The following is a 27,387-nucleotide window of genomic DNA, read 5'->3' as shown; positions in this document are numbered from 1 at the left end:
ACAATGAGTACATAAATAGTTGACTCTCTGAAAGTATGAGGACAAGTCACGAGTTGTAGTAGCATCATCTTTGCTTGATGAAATCAGTATTTAGAATGATAGGGCTGGGTAATATTTCTAACCTTAAAGGGCTTTCAAGTAAAGACAAGAAGTGACTTGGTCAGGGTGACTCAGCTTAGGGCTATGATAGTTCCAGAATCCAGGTCTTTTAACTTCATCTTTGAACACTAGCCTTCTATGTTTGAACAAAGCTAATTTTACATTTGAACAAAGCTAGTGGCTCAAAATTAGGGGAAATTCTACCTGTTCTCCTTTCTTCCTTCCTAACCACACTCACCTCACATATCATCAGACTGGTGCACACACATGCACAGCATCTGCAGTGTTTTATTTTCAAATAAGACCATATCCTCCCTCTGGAAAACCTCATGTAAGAAATAGAAGATTGACTCCTTCAGGTGTTACCAGTCTCATGCAGGATTTCTATACAATTTTCTGCCAAATTCTAATTCAGTAAACACAAAATTCCGTGTTAAAAGATTTCAGTGCTTGTAACACATAATGAAGAATATGTGATGATCTGATTTTATTCGGAAAGTGTAGACATCCCAAGTGTTGGCATTTTAATTCTAGTATCAAAGTAGAGTCAGTGCTCATCTATCTGCTACACACATGAAATGAGTGCAGAACATATAAGTAATTTAATAATTACTTATATATAATCAGAACAAAATATAATATATATCAGAACAAAAAGTAATTTATTAAAAACATGGAATTCATACAAGTGTATATGACACATCCCCCAATTTCATAAGGTAAATTGTTTTTGAAAAATGTTTACTTTTAATCATATATCATTTGAGAGTGATTTTAAAATTTGGGAGAATTCTTTTTTTAATACGTAACCAAATGAACCAAAAAAGAAAAATCAGCTGCAGAGAAATTCGCCCAGGGCAGGTAAATAAGAAAAAGGGCATAACCAATGAAATTAAATTAAAAACTGGTACTCAAGGGAAGAAGCAGGCACATGATGTTGAGGGGGTGCTCGGCAGCAGCCCATGCAGGGGAATCAGCAGAAGCCCTGAGACTTCGCACTGCAGTCTCCCCAGCCAGAAGGAGAGTCACCCTTTGAGTCCTTCATTTTCTTTGAACTGCGGAGGAGTGGGAATGAAAGATAAGAAGAAACTAAGGGCCTGTTTCTTTCTGATAGAAACAAGGGCTCTGGGGTCACACACTGAATTGGGGAACCGGTGTGATGCCCAGAGGAGTTCCTCCATGGGAATGGAGTATACTTCCCCCAACCGTAAGTGTAAGGAACTTATGCCTCAGAAGTGAGGGGCTAGCCCAGGTGTTACAAGAAGATTGCCCATTGGCACAGCTGCCCTCACCACCCCCATCACCCCCTTCCCTGACCACGCACAAGGCTGTATAGAGTGATGTGGGGAGAAAACAGTACCTTAGACGGGAAAATGTGCTGGGTCATGGGGTACAGTGGAGAGAATGTCCAAGAAGTCTTCACTGTGCTAGAACAAATAGGGTATCTTGACTGTCAATAAATGATGAACCTAGATGAAAAGAAACAAAATCTTGACATCTGTGTAAACATCATAGACAAACAAACAAACAAAAAAAAGACAAGAGCCGGTAAAAGGTAACAGCCAAGGTCAGAATAGAACTTTTGCTTCCTGTTGTGTAACAGTTTCATAAGAACACATCAATAAAGTAGACTCGTGGGAGGACAACAAAGTGAAGTTTAGAAGCAAATTGCAGCTACACAGAAACGCATCAGTGAATAATGTCTAACAGCAAGCCTTACCCTAGTGAAGCTATCGAACTTCAAGAATAAAGGAAAAACAACTCAGTCACTTAGGTAGAAAAGGTCAGTCAGTCACAAAGACGACAAAGTCCGGCTCCTCTCCTATGTTCAGGCCAGGATACAGAGGAGCAACACCCACAGAATGCTGGGGCAGGGGAGCAGCATTAAATCCAGGTGAAGAGCTTAGGTGCAAACTCATGAGCCCTTCCTGGAAAAAACTACTTGTTTACATCATCGAGGTAGCAAACATGTTTTAATCAAAATAAAAAAATGTAAGAAGGGAAATTCTGTAGTGAAAGATCGGTGGTGAGGCTCAATACATTTAAATAGAGAACTGTGTTAGTTTTGTTGTGGACAAAAAAATGTTGCCTGCCATTTCAGGAAGCACTGTTGTCTACCATTCCTGTAAACAACGAACTGTGCCTCCCAGGATGGTGCGCCCCGCTGGGGAGTTCACAATGGAGAAAAACTAGATACTGGTCCTAGATAGTTAAGATGCTTATCAAAGGAATAATTTCAATGAGCCCAGACTCTTGCATCTTCCCATACAGAGAAAAGCACTTAAGTCATTAACTTGAAATGTCTTTTTTTTTTTTTAAGATAACTAGCAGTAATCTTTTGATATTCAACTACATGCTTATTTGTTTTCCAGCAAAAACTTCTACATATTCTGTCTCCCCCTCTTACCTCTTTGGAACAGTTCCTCAGAGCTATCTGAGAGTTTCTTGGGCTGTAGTCTTCAGTAAGTTCCCCAGATAAAACATAACTCGCACCTTTTAAGTTGTGCGTATTTTTTTTTTCAGTCGACATGTGCAAGTTATAGATACTGGAACAACTGAAATTCTGACTCAGGAAGTCAGGAAGAAGCCAGCTTATGTGCACTTTAAAAAAAGAAAGGAAAAAATCCACATGAAGTTTGAAGTTTTGAGAAACTCTAATGTAGTTTTACAGTCCTGTTCCAAGATGATCATGGGGCCTTCTGGCAAGTTAGGACACATTTTACCAACAGCTCTTTATTACGCGTTTCCCAGCCATTATTCGTAGCTCTTGGCAGCAGTAGGTAGACTTCTCCACTGACTGCAGTGACAGTGGCCGTTGTTCTTGCTTACAGCAGGTTAGAGAAGCGCATACTCCTACCCAGCGTTTTGTAAGATACGTTTATATATAGTGTGAGGCAGTGATTTTCAAACTTTAATGTGCCTACAGAGTACATGGTACTGGGCACGATGTGATAAAGGGGACTGCAGCTTTAGAAGTTTATTTTATATTTTATTTTTTAAATAAGCAAATATGAAAACAATATTAAGTTAAATCTGGGTGATGCAAGAAAATGAGAAATATTTTTGAGCTTTTCTTTTCAGATTTTTGCACTTTTTGTATCTTAAATAGCTCACTGAGAGAGAGGAGGGAGAAACAGAGGGACAGAGGCGGGTACAGAGTGAACCTAAACGGAATATCACCACGGGAGCTTGTTAAATGTTGTCTAGAACCACCACTGGGCGTTCTAAGTCACCCATCTGGGGTGCGTCCAAGGCATTTGCATGTTTAATACCCGCTCCTGCACATCAGTGATAAAGGTGGCTCTGGAACCACAATGTGAACTATATGGATAGGGATAAACTTGGTTACCCAGCAGGTTTGAAAACTAAATTTCCCTCGCTCCTTTCCCTTCTGTAAGGGATTCCTACCCAGTTTGAAGACACAGTATTTTACCCATCTCTACCAGTACTTTTACGGTGGCCTCTCCCTTCAAGCTAGAATGAGATATTCTTTTATTTGTGCCACCCTCCCACCCCCACCTGTCCTGTAATTGTTTACATTTCTACTGTAAGGATCTTAAAAGGGCACCACCTCTCATTCTTTTTTGTGTCCCAATCATGTAGAATTGTACGTGACAGGTAATAGTCACTAAACTGCTTATATGACAAGGATGGATGCACGCATTGAATTTAGGAAGAGAAACTTTCCTCTGTGGTCTGCCTGGTGATAGTTTCCCAGCCTCTGTGTTTCTCATTTGGAGGACAGTGTTTATAACTTGCCTGTGCTGTAGTTAATGCTGTCACTTGATTTTAATTTCCTATTATTAGCTCAGTGTGTCAGTATGTAGTCTTGTCCTCATAACTGGACTGACTTGATTACACCTACTGAAAGTTAATATATAAACAGCAAACTTGTGCTGTACTATGTGGGAAGTCATGATAGGTCAACCTTCTTTGAAACTAATCTTAATAAAATCACTTGTAAACTTCTGGTCTTATAAAAAGTTTGCAGCCTTGGCTGTAAATTTTTAAATATGTCTAAATGAAAAAGAAATAGAATTGAGGGAGCAAATCATGCTTGTTACATAAATACATAAGTAAAATAAAAAATGATCAGGTACCGATATTGATGAGATTGTAAAATTACATGTTTTATCCATTTTAAATTACAAGCAGTTTCAGTGTGTAAATGGCTTCAGTTCAACTTTTTGTTATTGATTCATTAACCAGATAATGTGCTTATCGCCTGAAGACGTGATATTTAATTGATAATTTCCTACTATGAACCTAAAATGGTAACTTTGTGTATCTGTTGTATATTTTGGCTTATCAGATAACAGCATCCTAAAAACAAATTTATACCTAAAAGGGGAAACAAATTAATTCTTTGAAGTTTATTGATACATCAGATTTTAGAGACTTAGAAACATTTTCTTCCCAGAACTAAAGGCAAGCATAACATTTTGAAGATATTCTTCTTGTATGTATTAACTCTGTTTTCTCTATATTAAGAAAATTAAATTGATTTATTTTGTTTGACTCAAACCTCCTAGAATACAGAATAACGAGTTAAAAGGATCCTTAGAAGTTATCTAGTCTGATTGGCCAAGCTACTTAATGGTTTAGTCAGAATTAGAATCCAGAACTTCACTCTAATCTAAGCTTTTTTGCTATTGATGCTTATAGTTTGTATATTTGTTTTTTAGGTGACAGCACTTCAAGATGAAAAGAATTCACTCGTTTCTGAGAATGAGATGATGAATGAAAAACTTGACCAGTTGGATGGATCTTTTGATGATCCAAATACAATGGTTGCAAAAAAGTATTTTCATGCACAGTTACAACTGGAACAATTACAGGAAGAAAACTTCAGGTAGCATTTTTAGTAGAAATCTTTCTATACAGTTCCATTAAGCTAGTGGCTAAAAAATCATAATATCGACAATAATTATTATGCATTATAAAGCATGTTTAGGACACTGATTAAACTACTGAAAATACTAAATGGTGTAAGTGGTTTCAGCCCTCACAGGGCTGTTAGGCAAGTGAGATACATACTTAAAAAACAAAGCAATTAAAAATAATGTGTTATAGACCAGAAACAGACTCAAAGACATAGAAAACAAACTTGTGGTTACCAGGGGGGAAAGGGCAAGGGAGGGATAAATTGGGAGTTCAGGATTTGCAGGTACTAACTACTACTTTTAAAATAGATAAACAACAAGGTCCTACTGTGTAGCACTGTCAGGGAATTATATTCAATATCTGTAATAGCCTATAATGCAAAAGAATATGAAAAGAATATAGCACAACAAAGTGTTGCACACTCATCTCGTTCTTTCCCAACTCTGGAATCAGCCATCTCTCTGGGAAGCCCTGACTCCTTTTAGTGGAGAATGTTATTTAGAAACAAAGACCTATGCTCCAGATGAATTTTTCTATCATTGCTTCTAGGCCACCTCGGTGTACAGAGCTAAGGAAATGCACTTACTCAGGTTCATACCAGTCCGTGTTCACACACGTGTATATACTCATAGGTGCATTTATTGTCACACCTGCTGTTAGGAATGAGTTCATATTGACATCTGTTCATTTCAGGGTTCTTTCTAATCTCCATTTCCCTCCTCCAACAGTGAGAAACCTGGCTTCCATTTTCTTCAGTATATTTACTCTTGTGCTCAATTGCAAAACACACAGGAAAGAAGAATTGCTAACCCATACCTCTGTAAAAAACAAACTAATGCTAGACTTCAGTATGTTTGTGGTTCTTTTTTTCCCCCCCAAGATGACACTTACATATTGTGAAATGAATAAACAGTACAATTTGGCATGTTTTAACAGAGGCATATTGTGTAACTCACACTTTCATCGTTTGATAGACCATTTCTGTCACTACTGAAAGTTGCCCTTCGCCCCTTCCCAGTCAGCCCCTCCCTCCCAGAGGCTAATCACACTTCTGATTAATTTCACCATGGACAGAACTTCATGTAAATTGAGTTGCAGAACGAACTCTTTGGTGACTGGCTTCTTTTGCTCAGCATGTTTGTGAGATTTACCCATGTTGCTGAATGTATCAGTAATTCATGTTTTTTATTGCTGAGTAGTATTCCATTATATGAAATTATTTCACATTATAACACATTTTGTTTATTCATTTTCCTTTAGATGGGCATTTGGGTTTCCAGATTTGGGCTAATATAAATAAAGCTGGTATGAACATTGGATTACAAAACTTTTTATGAACATATTTTTCATTTCTTATTGGCAAACGCATGAAGTGGTATTACTGAGTTACACACTAGGTCTGTGTTTAATATTAAGAGAGCCTGGCAAACCATTTTCCAGAGTGGTCAGTGTTTTATAGTCCCACTAGCAGTGTTTGCTGTTGGTTGCTCTGCTTACTCTGCCTGTATAAAAAAAATTTGGCCTTGTCAGTGTTTAATTTTAGCTCTTACAAGGAATGTGTTAAGGCTGTCAAAATTTGGCTTTAATTTGCATTTTCTTGATAACTAATGATATGATAATCCCCTTTTCATATACTTACTGGCAATATATCTTACTTTGTGAATTGTCTCTTCACACTGTTGGCCTGTTTTTAAATTGAGTTGTTTGTCTTTATTACTGAGTTGTAGGTGTTTAAAAAATGAATATTCTGGGTACAAATCCTCTGTCAGATACATGTGTAGTAATACTTCACCCAGTCAGTGGCTTTCCTTTTCATTTTTCAAATGGTATCTCTTTTCAAAGAGTTTAAGTTCTTAACTTAGATGAAGTCTGATTTATCAGTATTTTTTAAGATTAGTGCTTTTTGTGTACTGTCTAAAAAAACCTTGGTCTACTCCCTTGTCATGAAAATACTGTCATATATTTTCTTCTAGGACCTTTATAGTTTTATCTTTTATCACCAGTTCTGTGATCCATCTTGAATTAATTTTTTGAAAATAGTGTGAGATGTGGGTGTCAGGCTTTATTTTTATTTTCCGTATGAGTATATAGTTATTCCTATATCATCAGTTGAAAAATTTTTATTGGAGTTACTCTCCATCAAATTGCTTTGGCACATTTGTGAAAAATGGTATAACTATAAAATTTGGGTCATTTTCTGGACTCTCAGTTCTTTCCCATTGATCATTTTGTCTGTCTTAATGCCTGAACTACTTGGTCTTGCTTGCTATAGCTCTAGAATAAGTCATTTAAAATTAGGCAGTGTGAGTGTTTCAACTTTGTTCTTTCTTTTCCACATGTGTTTGGCTATTCTAAGTTTTTTGCTTTTTCACGTAAAATTGAGAATCAATTAGTTTCTATTAAAAAAAAAACCCTTTGTGATTATAAATTGGAATATGTGTGATTGATATCTTAACTATATTGAAAATTTCTATAAATATAGTATTTTCATCTATTTAAGTCTTTAATTTCTCTCAGCAGTATTATGTTGTTTCCAGCATAGTTTTATGCATACCTTCTGTTAATTTTATTCTCAAGTATTTTATATATATTTTTGCTATTACAAATGCAGTTACAAAAATTATTCTGAAAAGTTGCTGCTTTATAGATACTGAAAATTTTGTTTCTGGAAACTTGTATCTTGTATTTTGAAACTTCATGTCTTGCAAAGGTTCTTAATTCACTTACTGATTCTAGTAGTTGTTTGCTTAGGTTGAAAATCCTAAGGAATATTATCATCTTATCTATTAATAGAGTTTTATATCTTCCTTTTATTATTTCTGCCTTGTATTTATTTTTCTTGCTTTGAGCAGGAGCAAACGTCTTGCTTTTTTTTTGAGTCCTAAGAAGAAAATGTTCAATTAAGTACCATGAAGTTAGCTGTAGAGTTTTTTTTTGCTTTTTATTAGGTTGAAGGAGTTCCCTTTATTTTTGCCTTGCTAAGAGTTGTTAGCATTAATTGGTGTTGATTTTTGTCAAATAACTTTTCTGCATCTTGAAAAGGTAGTGTGTTTTTTCCTTTCTTGTTCTTGAAAATAGGATCAGTTCATTTTTGAATGTTAAAAAATCTTATATTCTGGGGAAAAGCCACTTTGGTTATATTTTATTATCCTGTATACGTATGACTGGATTTGGTTTGGTAATACTTTAAAAGAATTTTTGTAACTGTCTTCATAATAGATACTGGTCTGTAACTTTTTTCTCTTGTAATGTCTTTCAGGATTGTCAGAGTTCTGCTAGTCTCATAGAATAATTGGGAAGTATTCTCTCTATTTTCTGAAAGTTTATGTAAGAATTATATTACTTCTTCCTTCAATATTTGATAGAATTTATCACTAAAACAGTTGGATCTAAGGTTTTCTTTGTGAAAGGGCCTTAAATGACAAATGTAATTTCTTTAATGGTCATGGGGCTTTTCAGATTTTCTGTTTCAGTTTGCTAAATTGTTTTTCTCAAGGCATATGTTTATTTCATTTAAGTTGTTAACTTTAGTGACACAGAGTTGTTCATAATATTCATTTTTTATTGTCCCTTTACTGCTGTGGGAGGTGTAGTCATATTTCCATTTTCATTCCTGATATTGGTAATTTGTGTTTCTCTCATTTTTCTTGATCACTTTTGCTAGGGGTTCATCAATTTTATTAATCGTGTCAAATACCCTTTATTAGCTTTCCATATTATAAGTTTTAGATCTCTGTTCTTTGTTTCTTTCCTTTCACTTACTTTGGATTTAATTTACTCTTTTTCTGGCCTTTTAATGTTAGTTGATTTATTCTAAGCCTTTCTTCATTTCTACTATAAGCCTTTAAAAGTGTATATTTCCCTCTAAGCACCGGTTTAGTTGTATCCCCCAAATTTTATTGGTTGTCTGATACTACTCAGTTTGAAATATTTTCTAGTTTCTAGTTTTCTAGTTTCTCTTGTGATTTCTTCCTTGACTCGTGGGTTATTTAAAAATGTATTACTTAATTTCTAAATATTTAAAGCTTTTCTACATACTTCTTAATGTGACTGATTTCTAATTTCCTTGTGGTTAGAGAACATGTTCCATGAGATTTTAATCTTTTAATATCTATGATGCTTAATTACTTATCATGTTTTATTGTGGTGAGTGTTCCATATGTACTTGCAAAGAACTTATGTTCTGTAATTTTTGACTGACATATTTCATGAATTTAATTATATCAAGCTGGTTAATAGTGTTATTCAGATCTCTTCTGTATTTTTACTGACATTTTTGTTTAGTTCTATCATTTGTCGGGAGGCTGGTATTAAAATTTCTAACAATGATTATGGATTTGTGGGTCTCTGCCTTTGATTCTATCACTTTTTGCTTTACCTATTTTAAAACTGTTTTTAGTTATATGCATCTTTATGATAGTCTTTCTGATGAATTGACACTTTTATATTTATGAAATATCTCTTTATATTTGGTAGTACTTTTTGTCTTAAAAAATTTTTTTTGTGTTAATATAACCAATCCAGCTTTCTTTGCTTACTGTTTTCATGGTATTTTTATAATCTTTTTCTTTTAATCTATCTGTATCTTTATATGTAAAAATATCTCTTGTCATTAGCATATACTTGAGCTTGCTTTTTTATCCAGTCTGATAGTCTCTGCCTTTTTAATTGGTGTGGTCAGCCCATTTACCTTTTATGTAGTTTTGATATGGTTCCATTTAGATCTGTCAGTTTCCTATATTTCATTTGTCATGTCTTTTATTGTGTTTATTTTTCTTCCTTCTCTGTTTTATTTTTGGTTGACCAAATCATTTTTAAATATGTGATTTTGATCATTGTATTATCATTTTAGTTTTTGTTGTTGCTGTAGAGTTTGAAGTATTTATCTTAATTTGTCACAGTCTACTTAGAGTTAATATTTTACCACTATACATGGTATGTAAATTTTGGATAACTTATATGTTTTTTTTTCATCTTTTGAAGTTAAAATTCCTGTTTGATCTAGAGAACCAAGCATAGTGTTTCAGAAGTGAAAATGAAAATCAAGAACAATGTTTCTCAAGTCTGTTTCCAAACAAAGAGCTGAAAAGTATCTTACTCCTTTAGTGTTTCTTCTTTTGATTGTAGAATTAAAAAACATTTTAGAAGTAAGTTTTGCTAAGCTCATGTCTCAGTGAAAAAACAAATGATAGAAGTTACATTAAAACACTTGTTTTCTTTATGCAAGGCTGGAAGCTGCAAAAGATGATTACCGTGTTCACTGTGAAGAACTTGAAAAGCAGTTAATTGAATTTCAGCATAGGAATGATGAATTGACTAGTCTTGCTGAGGAAACAAGAGCCCTGAAAGATGAAATAGATGTTCTTAGGTAAGGCATGTCTAAATATAATTATGTCACTTCTAAGTTATTACTTAGTCATTTCAGTATTCCATATTTTAATTAGGGGTTCTTTGAGTTATCCTTATGTATCAAGTAATTAGTCATTTTTAAGTGCAGGTTCTTAGCCTTTATTTGTTTTATTTTTGTTGATAGTATATATGCAGTTTAAGGATAGTAATCGATTCTTGCTAGGACAATTTCATATTAGAACTCATAAACCCCACATTTTAAAAAAATTTGTAAGCTGAGTTACTTTTAGATACATTTGGCTTGATCTTTTTGTATTTACTAGTATACCTAGTGAAATTTTTGTGTAAGGAAACGCATTCTTACAATCTGTATTTTGACATTTGATAAAATAAAAATACAGACAAGAATCCTAACATTTCATGGTTATCTCAGGTTCTCTTATTGTCTTTGACAATATAATGTTTATATTTAGCTTTTGCCTGTCAAATGTTACTCAAGCACTCTGTGCACATGACTTTTATGTTTTCTGTTAAATTTTCTTAATTAGCCATTTTCTTGCATAGCTTTTAATGTCCATTTGAAACATAATCTTCATAACCATCAGTTTGAACCTGCATTGATATTGAAGTGATTTGGTTTATTTATTTTTTTTTTGTTCTAGTCCATTTGTCAGGTGAGCACATCCCTAAAGTGCTTTGCCATATGAATTATAAGTTGAGTCAACTTCCTGAGTATATGAAATACTTAGAACAAAACTATTTCAAACATTATGTGCAAAAGCAGAACTGGCCCGCAGGCTGCAGGGCAGCTCAGAGTTGTTCAGTTGTATTTACAGAACCATTCTTCTCGTACATTGTTCTAATGTATAAGACAGTTTGATAATTTGTTGTGTCAAATTTGAAGCATTTTTATTTTGATGACTTAAAAAGGTTGAACTTTAGACAGTTTTAGGCCTGAGTTTGTTTTTACAGTTCTCACAAAGTTTGATTTCTTTGCTCTGTCTCTTTCTCATTTTTTTTTTTTTTGGCCAATTGATAGATAATTAATTTGGAAGACTCCTTTTAACAGCCAGAATAAAATCATTGTGTGTGTTTACTAGGTTTTTTTTTCACAGAGTAATGTTTAGTCTTTATTCTTATAGGGCTACTTCTGATAAAGCAAATAAACTGGAGTCCACAGTTGAGGTATATCGTCAGAAGCTACAAGATCTGAATGACCTTCGCAAGCAAGTGAAAACATTGCAGGAAACAAACATGATGTACATGCATAATACTGTCAGCTTAGAAGAAGAATTAAAGAAGGCAAACGCGGCACGTACCCAGTTAGAAACATACAAGAGACAGGTACAATGTCTTAACTTTTTTAGTCAATAAAATTGAAAGAGTTCCACTTTGTTATTCCATTTGATACCTTAATAATGATGAAGTGAAAAAATATTGCCTATGAGCAGCTGTGAGCTTATTATTGTCATACATTTCTTCCATCTGTAATTTTAGTTCAGGGCTTGATAACTGAGTTTGAGTTATCTAGGTCTTTTACATTTTTACTGGCTTCTGAGCTTGTGTATTTTTTTGGACATTTTATTGTTTATTGGCATTTCTGGTAACCAGTGATAAATGCCTAGAGAATGGAGTTATAACCTAAAATATTCTGTTTTGCTATTTCTCAAACAACCTAGAGAAACAGAGTAGAAGGCTGATTTTATTTCTGGCTAAATTATTATTTGGGTATTTTAAAACTTATGTTAATTCTTATGTTAATTCCCCAAATTTTTAGAATTAGACTATAATCTTACTATAAATTTTATTTTCAATAAGTTTCTCATTTATTGAACTCTGAAAAACTATCAATAGTATATACTCTTACTTTTTCCTTTCATTTCTGACAAAAGGTTCAGGATCTTCATGTTAAACTTTCCTCCGAATCCAAAAGAGCAGACACACTAGCATTTGAAATGAAGCGGCTTGAAGAAAAACATGAAGCTTTACTTAAGGAAAAAGAGGTAAATGTAAACATAATTGACACGTAACGTGTCTGTCTTGTTTTAGTTTATTTTTAATACTATCCTTGCTGTTCTAAGAATGGAAGTGTATAACCAGTTCTTTTTCTATCTTTCTCCAAATTGAAATTGTTGATGTAAGAGAAAGTCTTGTAAAAATTCTTTATGCAGTTTTGTTAATTTCCTTCACAAAGGAAGCTGAAGTCACAGAGCCAAGGTCCTATGTCTCAGTGCATGCTTTCTAACTACACTGTCAACTCTGTGAGAGCAAGGACCATAGATTCAGTTTTTTAACAGCTTTGTTAAGGCATAATTTATATACCATAAATTTCACCCATTTAAAATACATAGTTCAGTAGTGTTTAGTGTATTCACAGAGTTGTGCAATCAGATGATCACAGTCAAATTTTAGAGCACTGTCGTTACTCCAGAAAGGGACCCCATACCCTTTAGCAGTTGCTCTGCAGGCTCGTCCCCCTGCCTGCGGACTGAGCAGCCATTAACTTACTTCCTGTCTCTGTAGATTTGCCTAGTTCTGTCCACAGTATGTAACCATACACTTTGTAGTTTTTGTGACTGGATTCCTTCATTTCATGTAATGCTTTCAAGGTTCATCCATGCTGGAGCCTGTATCAGTACTTCACTCATTTTTATTGCTGAATAATACTCTATTGTATGAATATACTGTATTTTATTTATCTGTGCATCAGTTTATGGGCATTTGGGTTGTTTCCACTTTTTGGCTACTAAGTAATGTGGCTATGAACACTTAACGTACAGGTTTTTATATGGGCATATGTTTTCATTCCTTGAGTGTCTGTACTTAGGAATGGTATTGCTGGGCCATAGGTAACTATGTTTAACCTTTTTAAGACCCACCAGAATGTTCTAAGGTGGACAGACCATTTTTCATTCTCCCCAGCAATTTGTGAAGATTTCAATTTCTCCACATCCTTGCCAACACTTACTACTTTTAATTTTGGCTATCTTAGTGGGTATGAAGTGGCATATCATTATGGTTTGATTTGTATTTCCCTATTGACGAATGATGTTGAACATCTTTTCATGTGTTGACCATTTTTATATCTTTGACAAATGTCTCTTCAAATTCTTTGCCCATGTTTTATTTAGATTATTTGCTTTTTTATTTTCAAGTTCTAAGAGTTCTTTATGCATTCTGGATAGAAGTCCCTTGTGAGATATATGATTTGCAGATATTGTCTCCCATTCTATAGGTTGTCTTTACACTTTCTTGATGGGATTTTTTGTTGTTGAAATATAGTTGATTTACAATGTTGTTTTAGTGTCTGATGTACAGCATAGTGATTCAGTTATACATATATATTCTTTTTCATTATAAGGTATTATAAGTTATTGAATTATAGTTTGCTATACAGTAGGACCTTGTTGTTTATTCTGTATATAATAGTGTGTATCTGCTAATTCCAAACTCCCTACCCACTCCTTTCCCCTTTGGTAATTGATTTTTGTATGGTGTGAAATAGGCTTCTGACTTCATTCTTTTGAGTGTGGATATTCAGTTGTCTCGGCACCACTTGTTGACAGAACTGTTCTTTCCCCCATTGAATTGTCTTGGTGCACTTGTTAAAATCAATTGCCCATAAATCAGTGGGGGAAAGAACAATTCTGTCAACAAGTGGTGCCGGGACAACTGAATATCCACACTCAAAAGAATGAAGTCAGAAGCCTATTTCACACCATATAAAAGTTAATTACAAATTGATCACAAAGTAAATAAAAGCACTAAAACCATAAAACTCCTAAAAGAAAATACAGGAATAAATCATTATGACCTAAGGTTACTCAGTGGTTTATGCTCAAAAAAGCACAAACAGAAGAAAAAGGTAACTTTGACTTCATCAAATGAAGAACTATTCTGCTGCAAAAAAAATACCACCAAGTTTTTACACAGCAAAGGAAAACATAAACAAGATGAATAGACAACCTACAGAATGGGAGAAAAATTTGCAAGTGATGGGACTGACAAGGGCTTACCCCCAGAATATACAAACTCACACAACTCAATAACAAAAAACCTTTGCAAACTGAATGCGTTTTCTTTTTCTTGCCCAACTGTCCTGGCTAGAACCTCCAGTCCTTTGTTGAATAGAAATGACAAGAGTGGACATCCTCCTTTTGTCCCTGATGTTGGGGAGAAAGTGTTCACTCTAACCAGCGTGGGTGTTGGTAGCTGTGGGTTTTGTTTGTAGGTGCTCTCTGTCAGGTTGAAGATGTTTTCCTCTTATTCCTAGCTTGTTGCATGTTTTTATCATGAAAGAGTTTTGGATTTTGTCATTTGCTTCTGGGTCAGCAAGATGAATTAATGTGGCATGTTACATTAATTTTTGAGTATTAAATGAGTTTGCATTCTTGAGGTAAATTCTTCTTGGTCATAAGGTATAATCCTTTCTGTGTTGCTAGATTCAGTTTGCTAGTATTTTGTTGAGTGTTTTTCAGTCTATATTATAAGGGATGTTGGTTGGTAGTTTTCTTTTGATATCATTTGTTTGGTTTTGTTATCAAGGTGATACCACTAGAATGAGTTGAAAAATTTTTCCTGCTTTTCAGGTTTTAGTTTACTTAAAGTCTTTGTCTAGTGTCTCCATCCACTAAGGTCATTTCGTTGACTCTTTCTGTTGACTTTTTTTTCCTGTGTAAGGATGACCTTATTTCTTTGTGTGTTCTGTATTTTTGTTGAAAGTATGACATTTAAGATAATATAATATTTCAATGCTGGAAATCAGGTTTCCCTCAGCCTCAGGATTTGTTGTTAGTTGCTGGTGTTTTAGTGACTCTTTTGGACTAATTCCAAAAGGTCTTCATGCTTTGTAATATGTAGCCACTGAATTCTCTGCTCAGTTGCCACTGGGGTCAGTTAATGATTGGTCACATATTTCCATAGATGCCTGGAACCAGTATCTTGCCAGAGGACTCCGTGTGTATTTTGGAAAATACCTGAAATTCTCAAGCAGTTTAAAATTCTGCCTTTGCCTTCATTTCCTGTTTACACAAGGCCTCAACTTTATCCAGAGTTGAGATACTGGGCCCTCAAAGGTCTTCTCTGGGCTTGCACACACCTCTCTACATGGCTGGCCTCCTGGATCTCCAGGATTATGTCAGAGCTTTTCAGAGTCCTCTGTGGATCTCTCGTTTCTCCGCTCTTCCTTAGAAGTTCTTGGCAAGACTCTTCTGTTTGTCCTTACTGGCATCATTGCTTCCAGCAGCTGCAGTGAGAAACAATTGCTGATGACTGGTTTTGACAGATGCCTTAGGAACAGGGATTTTCCTACACAGCTAGCACCCAGTCAGCTCAGATAATGGAAAGTATGACTGGAGCTTCTCCAGGGTGCTGTGAGACAGACCAAATTGTGATGGTTCTCTAAGGACCTAAGGACGGGGCTTTTAGGAGGAGTTTCCTAGCCAGTTTGCCCCTTCTAAGCTGCTGCTTTTCAAAGCTACAGAGATTGGGAGGCAGCTGGTTGTCAAGGCTGTTGCAGAGCTGGGGAGACGGTGATAGTAGTAAGGCTTGTTAAAACAACAAAAAGCTCAGTATTATGAGATTTAGCAGATTTTCTTTAACAAATGCACCTTAGATCATGGCAGACCTTTGGTTAATTTTGAGAGTCCTGAAAAGTTGATTTTGACAAATTTGCTAGTGTTTGCATTGCATTTATGAGGGGACACATTTATAGGGGTCCTTGTGCCTGACTGTAGTTATAATTTGTAGTGTTCAGAGATCCCTAGGATCCTCTGGCTTAAGGACCCTTGGAATCAGTTACCAGTTTATTGATTTGAACCATATAATGGACGGAATAGGGTTTTGTTTACTGACTTGAAATATAACATTTAAAATATGATTTTATGTTTAAGTACTTTTCATGTGCCAGGAAAATCATTTAAATATGAGCCTTTTGCACGGAACCTAGAAATTTGTCATTGGCTGTCAGCTGTAAAATAACATAGCTAATGTTAGGAAGTCCTAGCATGCTATCCCTGGGAAATAGTGTTTTTCTACAAATTCATACCTCCAGTGTGCTGCTGATCACTTCTTTCAGTAGACTTTCACAGCAGTAATAGAAAGAAATAAGAAGCCTTCAGCATCTCTTACACACCAGACTATATCTGGGACGTTAGACAAACTTTTACCTCATTCGCTACTCAGAACACCTTTGCAAGGGCTTATGAAAATCAGTTTGCCCATTCTGATGGTAAAGATCGAAAGCCAAAGAATCAAATAACTTACCTTAGATAAAATAGCTGGAAGCAGTGAAACTGAATTCAAGCCATGATCTGGTTGCCTCCAAAGTCCATGCTTTTTTTTTTTTAATTACTTTACAGTTGCATATTTGTACTCTGTTGCATAACTATATTCATTTGGTTCAAAGATAAACAGGCGAGGAAATCGCAAGCTTTGTGTTGTATGCAAGAGAAAATTACCCATTTAGCACTGGAACTAAAACATTGTGATTTTTAATTAACTAAAAAAAATTATCAAATTCACACGTTAAGATAAATTATTTTAAGCATAAAGTACATTGCTTCTGGGCAGAATTAACTATTTTGCTTATATAAACAATTGTCTTTCAGAGACTAATAGAACAGCGTGATACACTGAAAGAAACGAATGAAGAGCTTCGATGTTCACAAGTACAACAGGATCACCTAAACCAAACAGGTGAGCTTTGTTATATTTAGAAAAGACCATTTTAATGGTAGAAATACTGAAATGTTAATTTATTTTTGTTGTTGTTATTATTTAGATGCATCTGCTACAAAAAGTTATGAGAATCTTGCTGCTGAGATTATGCCAGTGGAGTATAGGTAAATTTGTTTTTAATCAATTGATAACCCATACCTAATATTAGAAATGTGATTTCTTCTTTTTGTAAATTTCTAAGCCTTTAACATTTTCCATTTTACAAGTCATAGAGCTTGAAAATTACTTTGCCTCAAGTGCTTACACTTTCTGAATCAGACTGTTACTACTACTACAGCAGTTTCAAAATTTATCAAAAATAGAATTTCCCTTACTAGCTAAATAACATATTCTACTTTTTATAATATGGCCCTTATTGTGTTGAACTTCTTTTCTTTTTCTATCCTTAGACTCTTTGGTAACTTTTTAAAATGACAGCTATTGAGTAGACAGGAATTTCCTTTTTAAAAATCTGTGTAAAATCTTTTTAGTATATGGCGTTCAAATCCACGCGAGTGGAAAAAGTAGGAGAGGAGCTGTAGACTTCAGAATTAAGCAGAAGTTAAATAAAATACAAATTTTAGAGGCTCTTCTTGACCCAACTTTTATTTTTGTATTTTACTGTTATGTTTACTTCTAGATATCTGACTAATCTGGTATTTTTAGGGTTTCCTTTTCCATTTTTGTGGCAAGTTTTATTTACTAATTACTTCAAATTGTACTCTTTATTTAAACAGCTTTATTGAGATACAATTCATTCATTTACAGACAGTTTGGTGGGTTTTAGTATAGTCACAGAGTTGAGTAACCATCATCACTACCTAACTTAGAACATTTTCATCCCCTCAAAAGATACCCTGCACCTCTTAGCAGTCATTCTCCATCCCTGCCTCCCCTCTGACTCCAGGCAACCAATAATCTACTCTTTGTCTCTGTGAATTTGTCTGATGGACATTTCGTGTGCTTGGAATCATACAATATGCAGCCTTCTGTGACTTTGTTCACTTTGCATAATGTTTATGAAGTTGTTGATTATCAGTTTGTTCAGTTTTTTTGCTGTTAAGATAGATCTCCTTACATGCTGGACTGGAAACTAACTTGCACTTTTTATTTAGTAATATCCAGTGATATTAATCATTGACAAGTAGCCACATGAGCCTATTTTTGAAAGTTATGGTGCTGGCATTCAGGAAAACAAAAATTGAGATTAATTGAAGTTAGTTGCTTTTGGGGAATGGGATTTAGGAGGGCAGCAGGTCAAAGAGCATTACTTTTTTATTTAATACCATTCCTATCATTTGCATTTTTAAAAATATATGTATTTAAACCTTTAATAAATTTTTTTCTAAAAATAAAAAATCTAGAGATACCCAGATCATAAAAGTGTATTTAAAAATTTTAGGAAAATTATAGTTTCTTAAATTTGCTGCTTTTTATTTATATATTTTCTAAGGATGTGCTTTGTATTACCTTTAGTGTAAATAGTTTCTACATTATCAAAGTGAAATAATTCATATTATGTCTTAGGGATTTGAGTAATAAAAATTCAATGGTATATATGATATAATCTTACACCTGTACTTTTAAAAACTACTTTTTTTGAGACATAGTCTTAACAACGCACAGATTTTTAAAACACACTTTTGGAAGTTTTGGTAATATTTTAAAGTGATAGCTATTGGGTAGACAGGAATGTCCTTTTTTAAAAAGTGAAGAATGTAAAAACTTACATTTAAAAAATTTAAAAACATTTTGCTTTTTAACCTCAGGGAGGTGTTCATTCGACTGCAACATGAAAATAAGATGCTTCGATTACAGCAGGAAGGTACTGAGAACGAACGTATCGAAGAGCTTCAGGAGCAGCTTGAACAGAAGCACCGCAAGATGAACGAACTGGAAACCGAGCAGAGGTGACACACTTCTTTATAGTTGATAATCATAACGATTTAATCACCTAAGTAGTTAAAATAATTAGGATTTGCAGAAGGAATTTAAATTTTTGATTTTATCTCTTACTACTCATTATTTTTAGCAGACTTTGTTAACCAGGTTGCTTATTCTTGAATTTCACTTAAATTTTGTCATTTGTGAAGACATCTAACAAATAAATAAATGACAGCCTGGTTTTCCACTGCAGTCTGGTACATAGATTGTGAAGTCAAATTTGAATCATACCTCTGCTTAAACTGGGCAGGTTACTTAAATTCATACTGGTGCTGTAAATTGGAGGCAATACCTATTTGCAGGTTGTTAGGAAGGTTGCAGATAATGTGTGTAAAGCCAATGATACACTTATCTGATACCAGTGAAGTGCTCAAAAATGATAATATTTTTTAAAATAACATTTATGTAGTGCTTACTAGTGCCAGGCACTTTTCTAAGCACATTCAGGTATTAATTCAGTAACTTCTCCCAATAATGCTGTGAAGTAGTAACTATGAATATCTCTCTTTTATGGACAAGGAAGCTGAGGTATAAGGAGAGTAAGTCACTTGTCCAAACTTAACACAGCTAGCAAGTTCTAGATCCTGCGTTTGAACCCTCTGTCAGTCTGACTGCAGAGTCTGCGCTCGTAACCATGGTGCTAACCTGCCTCGTCTAAATAGCGCACTTGCAATAAAGGATTTGGATTATTGGATCTTAGAGACCACCAGGGATTTTAGAACGACTTGAACCTTACTCTCAAACTTGTATGTATACTATTACATCAACTAGAGTTAAAAGAAAAACAACATTTTAGCTTTCTGAAGAGGTCATTAAATATTACTATTTTATACAGTTCAGGATCAGCACTGGAGATACTAAGTTTCAGCTTTCAGAGGTTAATATAGGAAGATAGATATGTGAAGAGAGAATAATTATGTGATAACTGCAACAATGGAGCATTATAATGGGCAGGTGTGTTGTGTCATGAATATACACATACATGTATATGTATGAATGAAGAGAAAGTCAGACAGATACTCTGTCTTGCTGGTAACTTCAGTGGGGGAAATGGTTAAGCGGGGTTTTAAAAAATGAGGTTTTGCCAAGTTAAAAATCTGCGCTAGTTGCTAGTGCCAATCTCTTTAATTTAAATAAAAAGTCATGAAGAAGTGGTGGGAAAATAGTGGCCTTCTGTGAAATCTGAAACAAGAAAAGGAAACCTAGTTTCCATTCATTAAACATACAACTGTGGGAAAATTGAGCTAGTTTTCTCATTTTTATACCAGTAAATACAGTGCAGAATATTGTTAATTTTTAAATGTGGGCATATATGCTTTTAGGATAAAAATGTCTTTTTTTAAAGAATATTTCCTTGACTATGGTAGCCTACTATACCATATATTATACCTAGCCAGAGAAAATTGCTCAGCGTTGGTTATTGCTGTTAAATGTATGCTTTGAGCTAAACTGCATGAACGTACCTTTATGGAGCCTTAACTGCTTTGCCCTTCAATACAAATAAGCACATGTGATTTATCTTATGATAGACTGAGCAGAGAGCGAATCCGAGAATTGCAGCAGCAGATTGAGGACCTCCAGAAGTCTTTACAGGAACAAGGCTCCAAGTCTGAAGGAGAAAGTGTAAGTAACTTAAAAATTACGGTAATTCTGTTGTAACTCTCTGTAATAGGTCCTGATGCCCAAATTAATCTTGTATTTGAAAGCACTACCCTTACTAGTGACGGTGCCCTTAAATACCGTATATATCTGCATAGCAGATGCAGTGATTTTGCCAACTTGGAGCCTATAAATTGGTGTTATGGATTGGAAGGTGATTTCTATCTGTCCTACTTCAACAGCTACCCTCAGTTCATGGTAATTCCTGCCTGAGAGCAAGCTACAGTTGAAGCCTTCACAGTCCTGCTAGGGTTCCGGCAGGGCTGGCCTGGGAAGAACCCTAGTGAGAGTAATCAGCAGTCAGAATTGAGGAAAAGAGAGAATGAGAAAGTGATTTCTACCAAAAAGGATTCAATAAGTAGGTCACACCAACCTCCAGAGGATGGAAGTCTTAATGCAGTCTTGAAGACCCATCGCTCCTTGTTTCTTCCCTTGTTCCATACAGGCTCATAGACTTGCCAGTTCTAGTGGTTGTTGATGGCAAATAATTGTGAGACCAGAGATAAGAGGTCTTAAAAGAGATCCAGCAGCCTAAATCTGAATATATCTATGTATGCAGAGGGGAAAGGCAGTAGTAATAGAGGGAGGAGTGCACTTAACTAAAACAGCAGCAATAAAAAGACAGGGCCAAGTGTGTGTTAGATGCTGATGGATAAAGTGGGATCGTCCCTGTGTCGATGCGGGAGAAAACTACGGAGGGAGAGTAAATAGATGAAAAGGACGGTTGAAAGGGTTGCATTTCCTTTCTGTCTTTTATATGCTTTATATGATTTTCTCTTTTTTCCCTGGGGGCTTGGAAAATAGAAATCGTCTCATGCATGGCGGCATCTCATATGTGCATATATACGGTATTGTAACCTCTCTAATACAAAAATTTTTAAGCCACATTAGAGAATATTTTTTAAAATGGGATCATTTTTGGGTAGTACATTTTGGATTGCAGTTTTTAAATATCTTTAAAATATATAAAGAAATATAATTTGGACATCAATAAATTTTTTAAAACTCTTCAAGATGTTCAGTAGATGATACAGACTTACTGCAATTTAAATTCCTATTCTTAAAAAAATTTAAAACAATTTCCTTTTTCCTTTTTTTAACAAAATCCAGTTACTTCATTTGATAATATTTAAGTGCCTGCATTTATAATGATAAGGTTTTATTATAAAGATAATTATTTTAGTTAAGTCTTTTTCATTGAAGGTCTAAAATCTTATTTATATTTTAGACGAATGATGCTTTAGGTTTTTAAATGTTTGATACTCCTCAATATATCACATTCAGCTTGCATTTGCTACTTTTCTTCAAGTTATTCAGGAATATGAAGCATTTTTATTCCTGCCATTGTACTTACTCTTCCTTGTTTAATTTCCTATTCTTTCCTTTCTTCTTTAAAGTAAAACTATACCCCAAATTTTATGTTTTTATAAGTAAGTTATTACAAACAAATATAAATTTTTAAAACATTTATAAATTTACATAGTACACCTTCAAAAGGAGGTAGAGATTTTGATGTCTGGAACACTTATCTTTGTCACAATAGTTGTCTTACAGCAACTTTTTCTAATTTTTATAGTCCAGCAAACTAAAGCAGAAGTTGGAAGCTCATATGTAAGTAAAACTGATATTTCATTTCAAATATGAGACGGGAAGGGTTTTAAAAGCTCCTAAAGTTAATATCCATTCCTGATTTTGTTTGTGAAAAACAAATGTCCTGCCAATTGAATGTTCACCACTGCCACAAAAAAGTGAAGAGAAAAACATGGTAAAAGGGTCAGCCTGCCTGCCCGTGACCCCACACTCCTACATTTTCAATGGCTTCTGTCATCTATAGCTAGAGTATGTGGAATTGTGTGATGCTTCACCTATCAAGTATTTCCTTTAACTTTCTTAGGAGGCAGAGGGGGAAAATTTAACCTTTTTGGCACCTACCACGTGTCAAGCAGTTTACATCCTCACAACCCACCCCTAAAATATTGGGCAGGTATTATTCCCATTTCACAGGTCAGGAAGTGACCTGCCCACAGTCTGCAAATGTTATGTGGCAGAAGCCAGTTTCCACTCTTAGGTCTGTTTGGCTCCAAAGCTGCATGCTCTCTCCACTACTTAGGGAAAAACTAACAGAGGTCCATGAAGAATTACAGAAGAAACAAGAGCTCATTGAAGACCTTCAGCCAGATGTAAACCAGAATGGTAGGTATTTATAAAAACCTGGATCAAATCTAAAGACTTGCCTTTTCTTAGTTAAAGGATGCAAGAACTGTATAAGTGTTTGGGCTAGATACATTAGATACATATATTGTAAATAAGAACCATTTTTTTTTAGTGACTTAAGTAATTAATGATCTTATCTTAAAGCAAAAAAATAAATAAATCTAATGAAATGAACTGATTGATATATAGGAGTATCAAACATTGTAAAATATAATAGAACTAATACTATGGAAGTATAAAATAATTTATAGTCAGATTAAAATGAACTTCAAACATGTAGAAAAGATGCTTTATTTCCTAATGGTTGTACTTACATTGTAAAGGTGCATTTGCTCATTGAAATACTTGATAGGAGAAAAACAGCTTAGTAAGGCAGATTATAGATATTATTTAAGAAAAAATAATACAAAATGATCAAGGATATATTGGTTGTAGTTCAAAAGTTTTAGATAAGAATTCACTATGAAGAAGAAAAGGTTTCTCCTGTAAGTTCTCTTATCAGTCTTTAGAAGATAAAACAATTTTTGCATGAGAGGGATCACTTTTAATCGTGTTTCATTTTATTTTCAACAATAGTACAAAAGATCAATGAACTTGAAGCTGCTCTTCAGAAGAAAGATGAAGATATGAAAGCAATGGAGGAAAGATACAAAATGTACTTAGAGAAAGCAAGAAATGTGAGTGACTTACTTTCAGGGTTCTGGTCTCTGTGGCCCGGGTTCTGAGTGGGGCTGTCCCGCCGGACGGCACTGCTCTTCTTGTCTGTGTCACCCCGCCGTGCCCCACGGCCCTGCCTTCCAGGTCAGGTTCCTGCCGCGTCTCCACCTCAGTCCTGTGCCCTCTCGCGCTCACCGGCACTGGATACAGCAACACAGGGCTTCATAGGGACAGTCTAAACGTTGATTGTAGTGACCTCAGTAGAGAAAATGACTACCGTCAGGTGTGTAGTCTTTAGCTCTTGCAGCGAACACCTTTGTGAAACGTGAGCTTTTCAAACTGGTTTAAATTGTTTTAGCAGGAAGTCGAGACTAGTCAGACTATTCCAATGTTCACTAGACTAATCTTTCATTTCATACTTGTTCTTAAATACCTGTAAGTACTGTTATCATCACAGTCTTTTATGTCCATGAATATATTTTCCTAATTAACCAGTAAGAATTGCAGATGAGGTTAACATACGTTTTTATTTACTGAATAGTTGAAGAGAATTTTATGACAAAGCATCAAAATACTGCTAATATGTCTGTCTGTTTTATGTTTAAGTTTTATATTTATTAATTAAGGTATAAATAGTACCTGCAGCAACAGGTAAATGCCAAGATCTCAAGGCTTCACAGGATAGAAGTTTTTTCCTTGATCACAAGAAGTGCAGTTATTGTGTCCCAAGCTGACAGAGGCTCAGCCTTCTTCAGCATGGGGCTCTCAAGTTCACTTGACATTATCCAACTACATCTGAGGAAAACAGCCTAGATGTGGAATGGATCAAGTGTAAACCACTTCCCTCTCATTTCAGTGGGCAGAACTCAGGCACATGGCCACACCCAACTAAAGAGGCAGGCGTGCTAAGCATTAAGCATCCAGGCAGTCTGCCACAGTTCAGTTTCTCTCAGTTACGAAAGTATGAATGCTTTTAGTAGAAAATGTATAGAAAGTTTCCCAGAGACAACTACCATTAACCTTGTGGTGTATTTTCTTAACAGTGCATTTTTCCTATGCCTGTTGTCTCCTTGATTGCTTATCATAATATACACAGTTTGTATGATCATGTCTCATATGATTTGTATTTTAAACTTAAAATAATATCCTCATGTTATATAAATGAATTTAATATTTATTAAGTGCCTGTTAACGCTCAGCACTGGGAGTACAGCAATCAACAAGACAGACAGTTGCTTATAGAGCAGATTTGCAAACAAAGAGTGGAGAGTGGCTATGTAATATTCATTCAGTTGAGAGGATATATCATTGTTCAACTTACTCATCATCCTGTTATTGGAAATAGATGTCATTTCTTTTTCTTTTTTGTTCCTAGAAACAAGGCGAGAGGCAACATATTTATATAGAAATTTTTCCCCTTATTTTCGTTTGTTATCCTATGATCTAATAATTCCATTTGGCACATCAACCTAGGAACAAGATTAAGATAAGAACATTTTAATGAGATGCTTGGTACCTGTTTCTAAATGACATTCTAAAAGGATTAGACAAAGCAATGACATTGAATACCATATTCTTGTTATCATCAAATACTGTAATTTAAAACAGCTGCTTTTTTTGGTAAACATGATTTTGGTTTTACCTCTTATATTTCAGGGGAGGTTAAAATAGTAACCTATGTTCATGATAGAAAATTCAGAAAATATAGAAAAATGACAACCATACATTTTATCACTTAGAGCAACAAATTATGGTGTGTTCTTTGTAATTAAATTATAATTTAAACTTTTTACTGTGTCTGCTTTTACGTGAACTCCGTAAGGAGAGGTGCCCCTGGCTCTGGTAAACTGCTGCAGCCCCGTCTGCCACATTTGGCACTCTGAACAGCACTAATTTTTAGGGATATACCTTCTAGTCTTTTTTCTTTACCTTTGTATACATAGATGAAGTTTTCTTAACTCATTTAGTGATTTTAAACTTAATATAGATTTGTAATTACATCATGGAGATAGATGGCCTTATCATTGGAACTTGTTTTTGCTAGTAATCTATATCTGATATTTCTGAGCTGATTTCCTGCCATACTGCTGACTGCATAGTTTAGTTCAGTCTCTGAACAACATTCTGATCAAACGCCTTTTTGTTCAGCTTTGAGTAATTCACATAAATGTGATTGCGTACTCTAGAACTTGCTACCAAAAGTCACTGACGGCTCTTATCTTATATATTGAATTACATTTAACTAAGTAATGGTAGTAAAAAAGATTGTTGCTGAGAATGTATGTGTACGTTAGTCTTACTTTGTAAAGTCATCAAATTCCCATGTAAGTATTGAATTCATTTTAATTTTTTTTAAAAAAAATTCAAGTCAGGTAAATGTGGAAAGGGGTCATTTCAAGACCTCAAATGCTCAAGGTTGATAAGGCTAAGTACCTGAGTATGGAACCTTGGAATTTGGGGAAGGAAACTTGATTTGGGGATAGGGATCTTCCTTTTTCGTACTGAATTTTTACACCGTTTCTAGTGTAGACTATTTGTTGTTCAAATTAGATTGTGAAACAGGCTGTAGTTAGCTCCTGGATCACTTTCTGGGTAATGTTCCACTGTATTTGCACAGATTTTATGGACAGTTCTTATATTTCAATACTTGACAGGATAAAGTGAACATAAAATATTTTTTTCTTTACACAGGTAATAAAAACTTTAGACCCCAAGTTAAATCCAGCATCAGCTGAAATAATGCTACTTAGAAAGCAGTTGGCAGAGAAAGAGAGAAGAATTGAGATTCTGGAGGTAAAACTTCCATCTCACACATCTCCTTTTAATTATTCTGTATATTCATGATAATTAGCTGCTGTCAAATATTTGCCATTGATCAAGTTCCACGAGAAGTTAGAAGCATCATGTCTGAGCGTCAGTATGTTTATACAGAGCATCTCGTTAGCCCACGAGATTGATCTCTGCATGTTTGTGTGCCTGCTGCCTTGTACTCCTCCCTCTCTGCAACAGCCAGTCCTGAGGATAGCCCTTCCTTTCTGGTAGCGTCCGCCTTTTTAAAAAGGTAGTGGACTCAGTGAACCAGAGTTTCTTCTTCTCCCTATTCCTCACCTGAACCTAAACAGACTTACCAGTTGGAGTTCCTGAGAAAAGGAAATGCTTAAAGAATTACACTAAGCTACTGAATGAAGGTGGCGCAGTCTTGGTTGTTAATCATGCAAAATTATGTTAGTGATGACGTGTTCTTAATTAGCCGAGTCTTTAAATTTTAAAATTATTTTTGTGCTAGTGACTCATTTTTCCTAGCTGGGTTAGGTATGCCAGTATGGAATCATATAACCGTAGATTTTATAATTGAGCACATTCTAGTTTTCTTCCCTAAGTATTTTACAAAACTACTCTTTTTAACACTATGGTAAGATTGGCTGCAGTTCTCAAAGTCAGTATATCTACTTCCTCATAATAATGTTTGTGCAGTTCCAGAGCTGTAATGAGTTCTATACAGTAACCTTGCAATTTTCATAATCAATAGTTGGTTTCTTTTTAAATCAACTAGGAATGTTATATTTTGGGAAACATTCACTTACCATTTTCTTCATAGTATTTCTGAGCCAGTAGACTTTGGTGAAAATATTTAAAGATTTAAAGACTTTAAGATCCAGAGTACACAGCAGCCCCCTCATGTACTTACTGTAAGTGCTTGTCCAGGCCTGTCAAGTGTTGTAAAAGGCACTGGGTAGAGCTTTCTCTCTGAAGAAATGCTGTTCATTCTTTAGGATGCAACGCAAATGTCTTCTCCCTTATAAAGCTTCCCTTGTATATATCTTGGGCATAGTTCCTTCTCCATAGCGATTCCATGTGCTTTGA

At 34.9% G+C, this 27,387-nt stretch overlaps 1 protein-coding gene and 1 long non-coding RNA gene across 8 annotated transcripts in view; one reads left to right on the top strand and one right to left on the bottom strand.

Annotated features, from left to right (window-relative positions):
* The window catches only part of HOOK1 (hook microtubule tethering protein 1), a 57,281-nt gene that overhangs the window by 23,494 nt on the left and 6,400 nt on the right, over window positions 1-27,387 (top strand). For all 3 annotated transcript variants that reach the window (XM_074376383.1, XM_010949903.3, XM_074376384.1), the window contains 12 exons: window positions 4,785-4,951; window positions 10,211-10,351; window positions 11,475-11,676; window positions 12,225-12,335; window positions 16,941-17,028; window positions 17,114-17,174; window positions 18,819-18,959; window positions 20,523-20,616; window positions 22,229-22,263; window positions 22,763-22,845; window positions 23,443-23,543; window positions 26,215-26,316. In XM_074376383.1, coding sequence (XP_074232484.1) covers window positions 4,785-4,951; window positions 10,211-10,351; window positions 11,475-11,676; window positions 12,225-12,335; window positions 16,941-17,028; window positions 17,114-17,174; window positions 18,819-18,959; window positions 20,523-20,616; window positions 22,229-22,263; window positions 22,763-22,845; window positions 23,443-23,543; window positions 26,215-26,316 — 1,326 coding nt within the window. The remainder of the gene's footprint in view (window positions 1-4,784; window positions 4,952-10,210; window positions 10,352-11,474; window positions 11,677-12,224; window positions 12,336-16,940; window positions 17,029-17,113; window positions 17,175-18,818; window positions 18,960-20,522; window positions 20,617-22,228; window positions 22,264-22,762; window positions 22,846-23,442; window positions 23,544-26,214; window positions 26,317-27,387) is intronic.
* Window positions 741-27,352, bottom strand: LOC123615272 (uncharacterized). Of its 5 annotated transcripts, XR_012511231.1 has the most exons (11): window positions 27,212-27,352; window positions 24,845-24,992; window positions 24,163-24,318; window positions 23,557-23,779; window positions 20,457-20,602; window positions 18,780-18,942; window positions 16,597-16,762; window positions 15,431-15,577; window positions 2,507-2,700; window positions 1,460-1,568; window positions 741-1,154 (listed from the first exon to the last, which is right to left on the bottom strand). It is a non-coding gene; the product is annotated as an uncharacterized LOC123615272 (long non-coding RNA). The 5 variants fall into 5 exon arrangements; XR_012511232.1 differs by lacking the exon at window positions 24,163-24,318 and having other exon boundaries at window positions 23,557-23,796; XR_012511230.1 differs by lacking the exon at window positions 24,163-24,318 and having other exon boundaries at window positions 18,780-19,003.

Source organism: Camelus bactrianus, chromosome 13, assembly GCF_048773025.1.
Source record: "Camelus bactrianus isolate YW-2024 breed Bactrian camel chromosome 13, ASM4877302v1, whole genome shotgun sequence".
NCBI lineage: Eukaryota > Metazoa > Chordata > Mammalia > Artiodactyla > Camelidae > Camelus > Camelus bactrianus.
The sequence above is the reverse complement of the archived record's forward strand: the minus strand, read 5'-3'. Positions and strand labels throughout refer to the sequence as shown.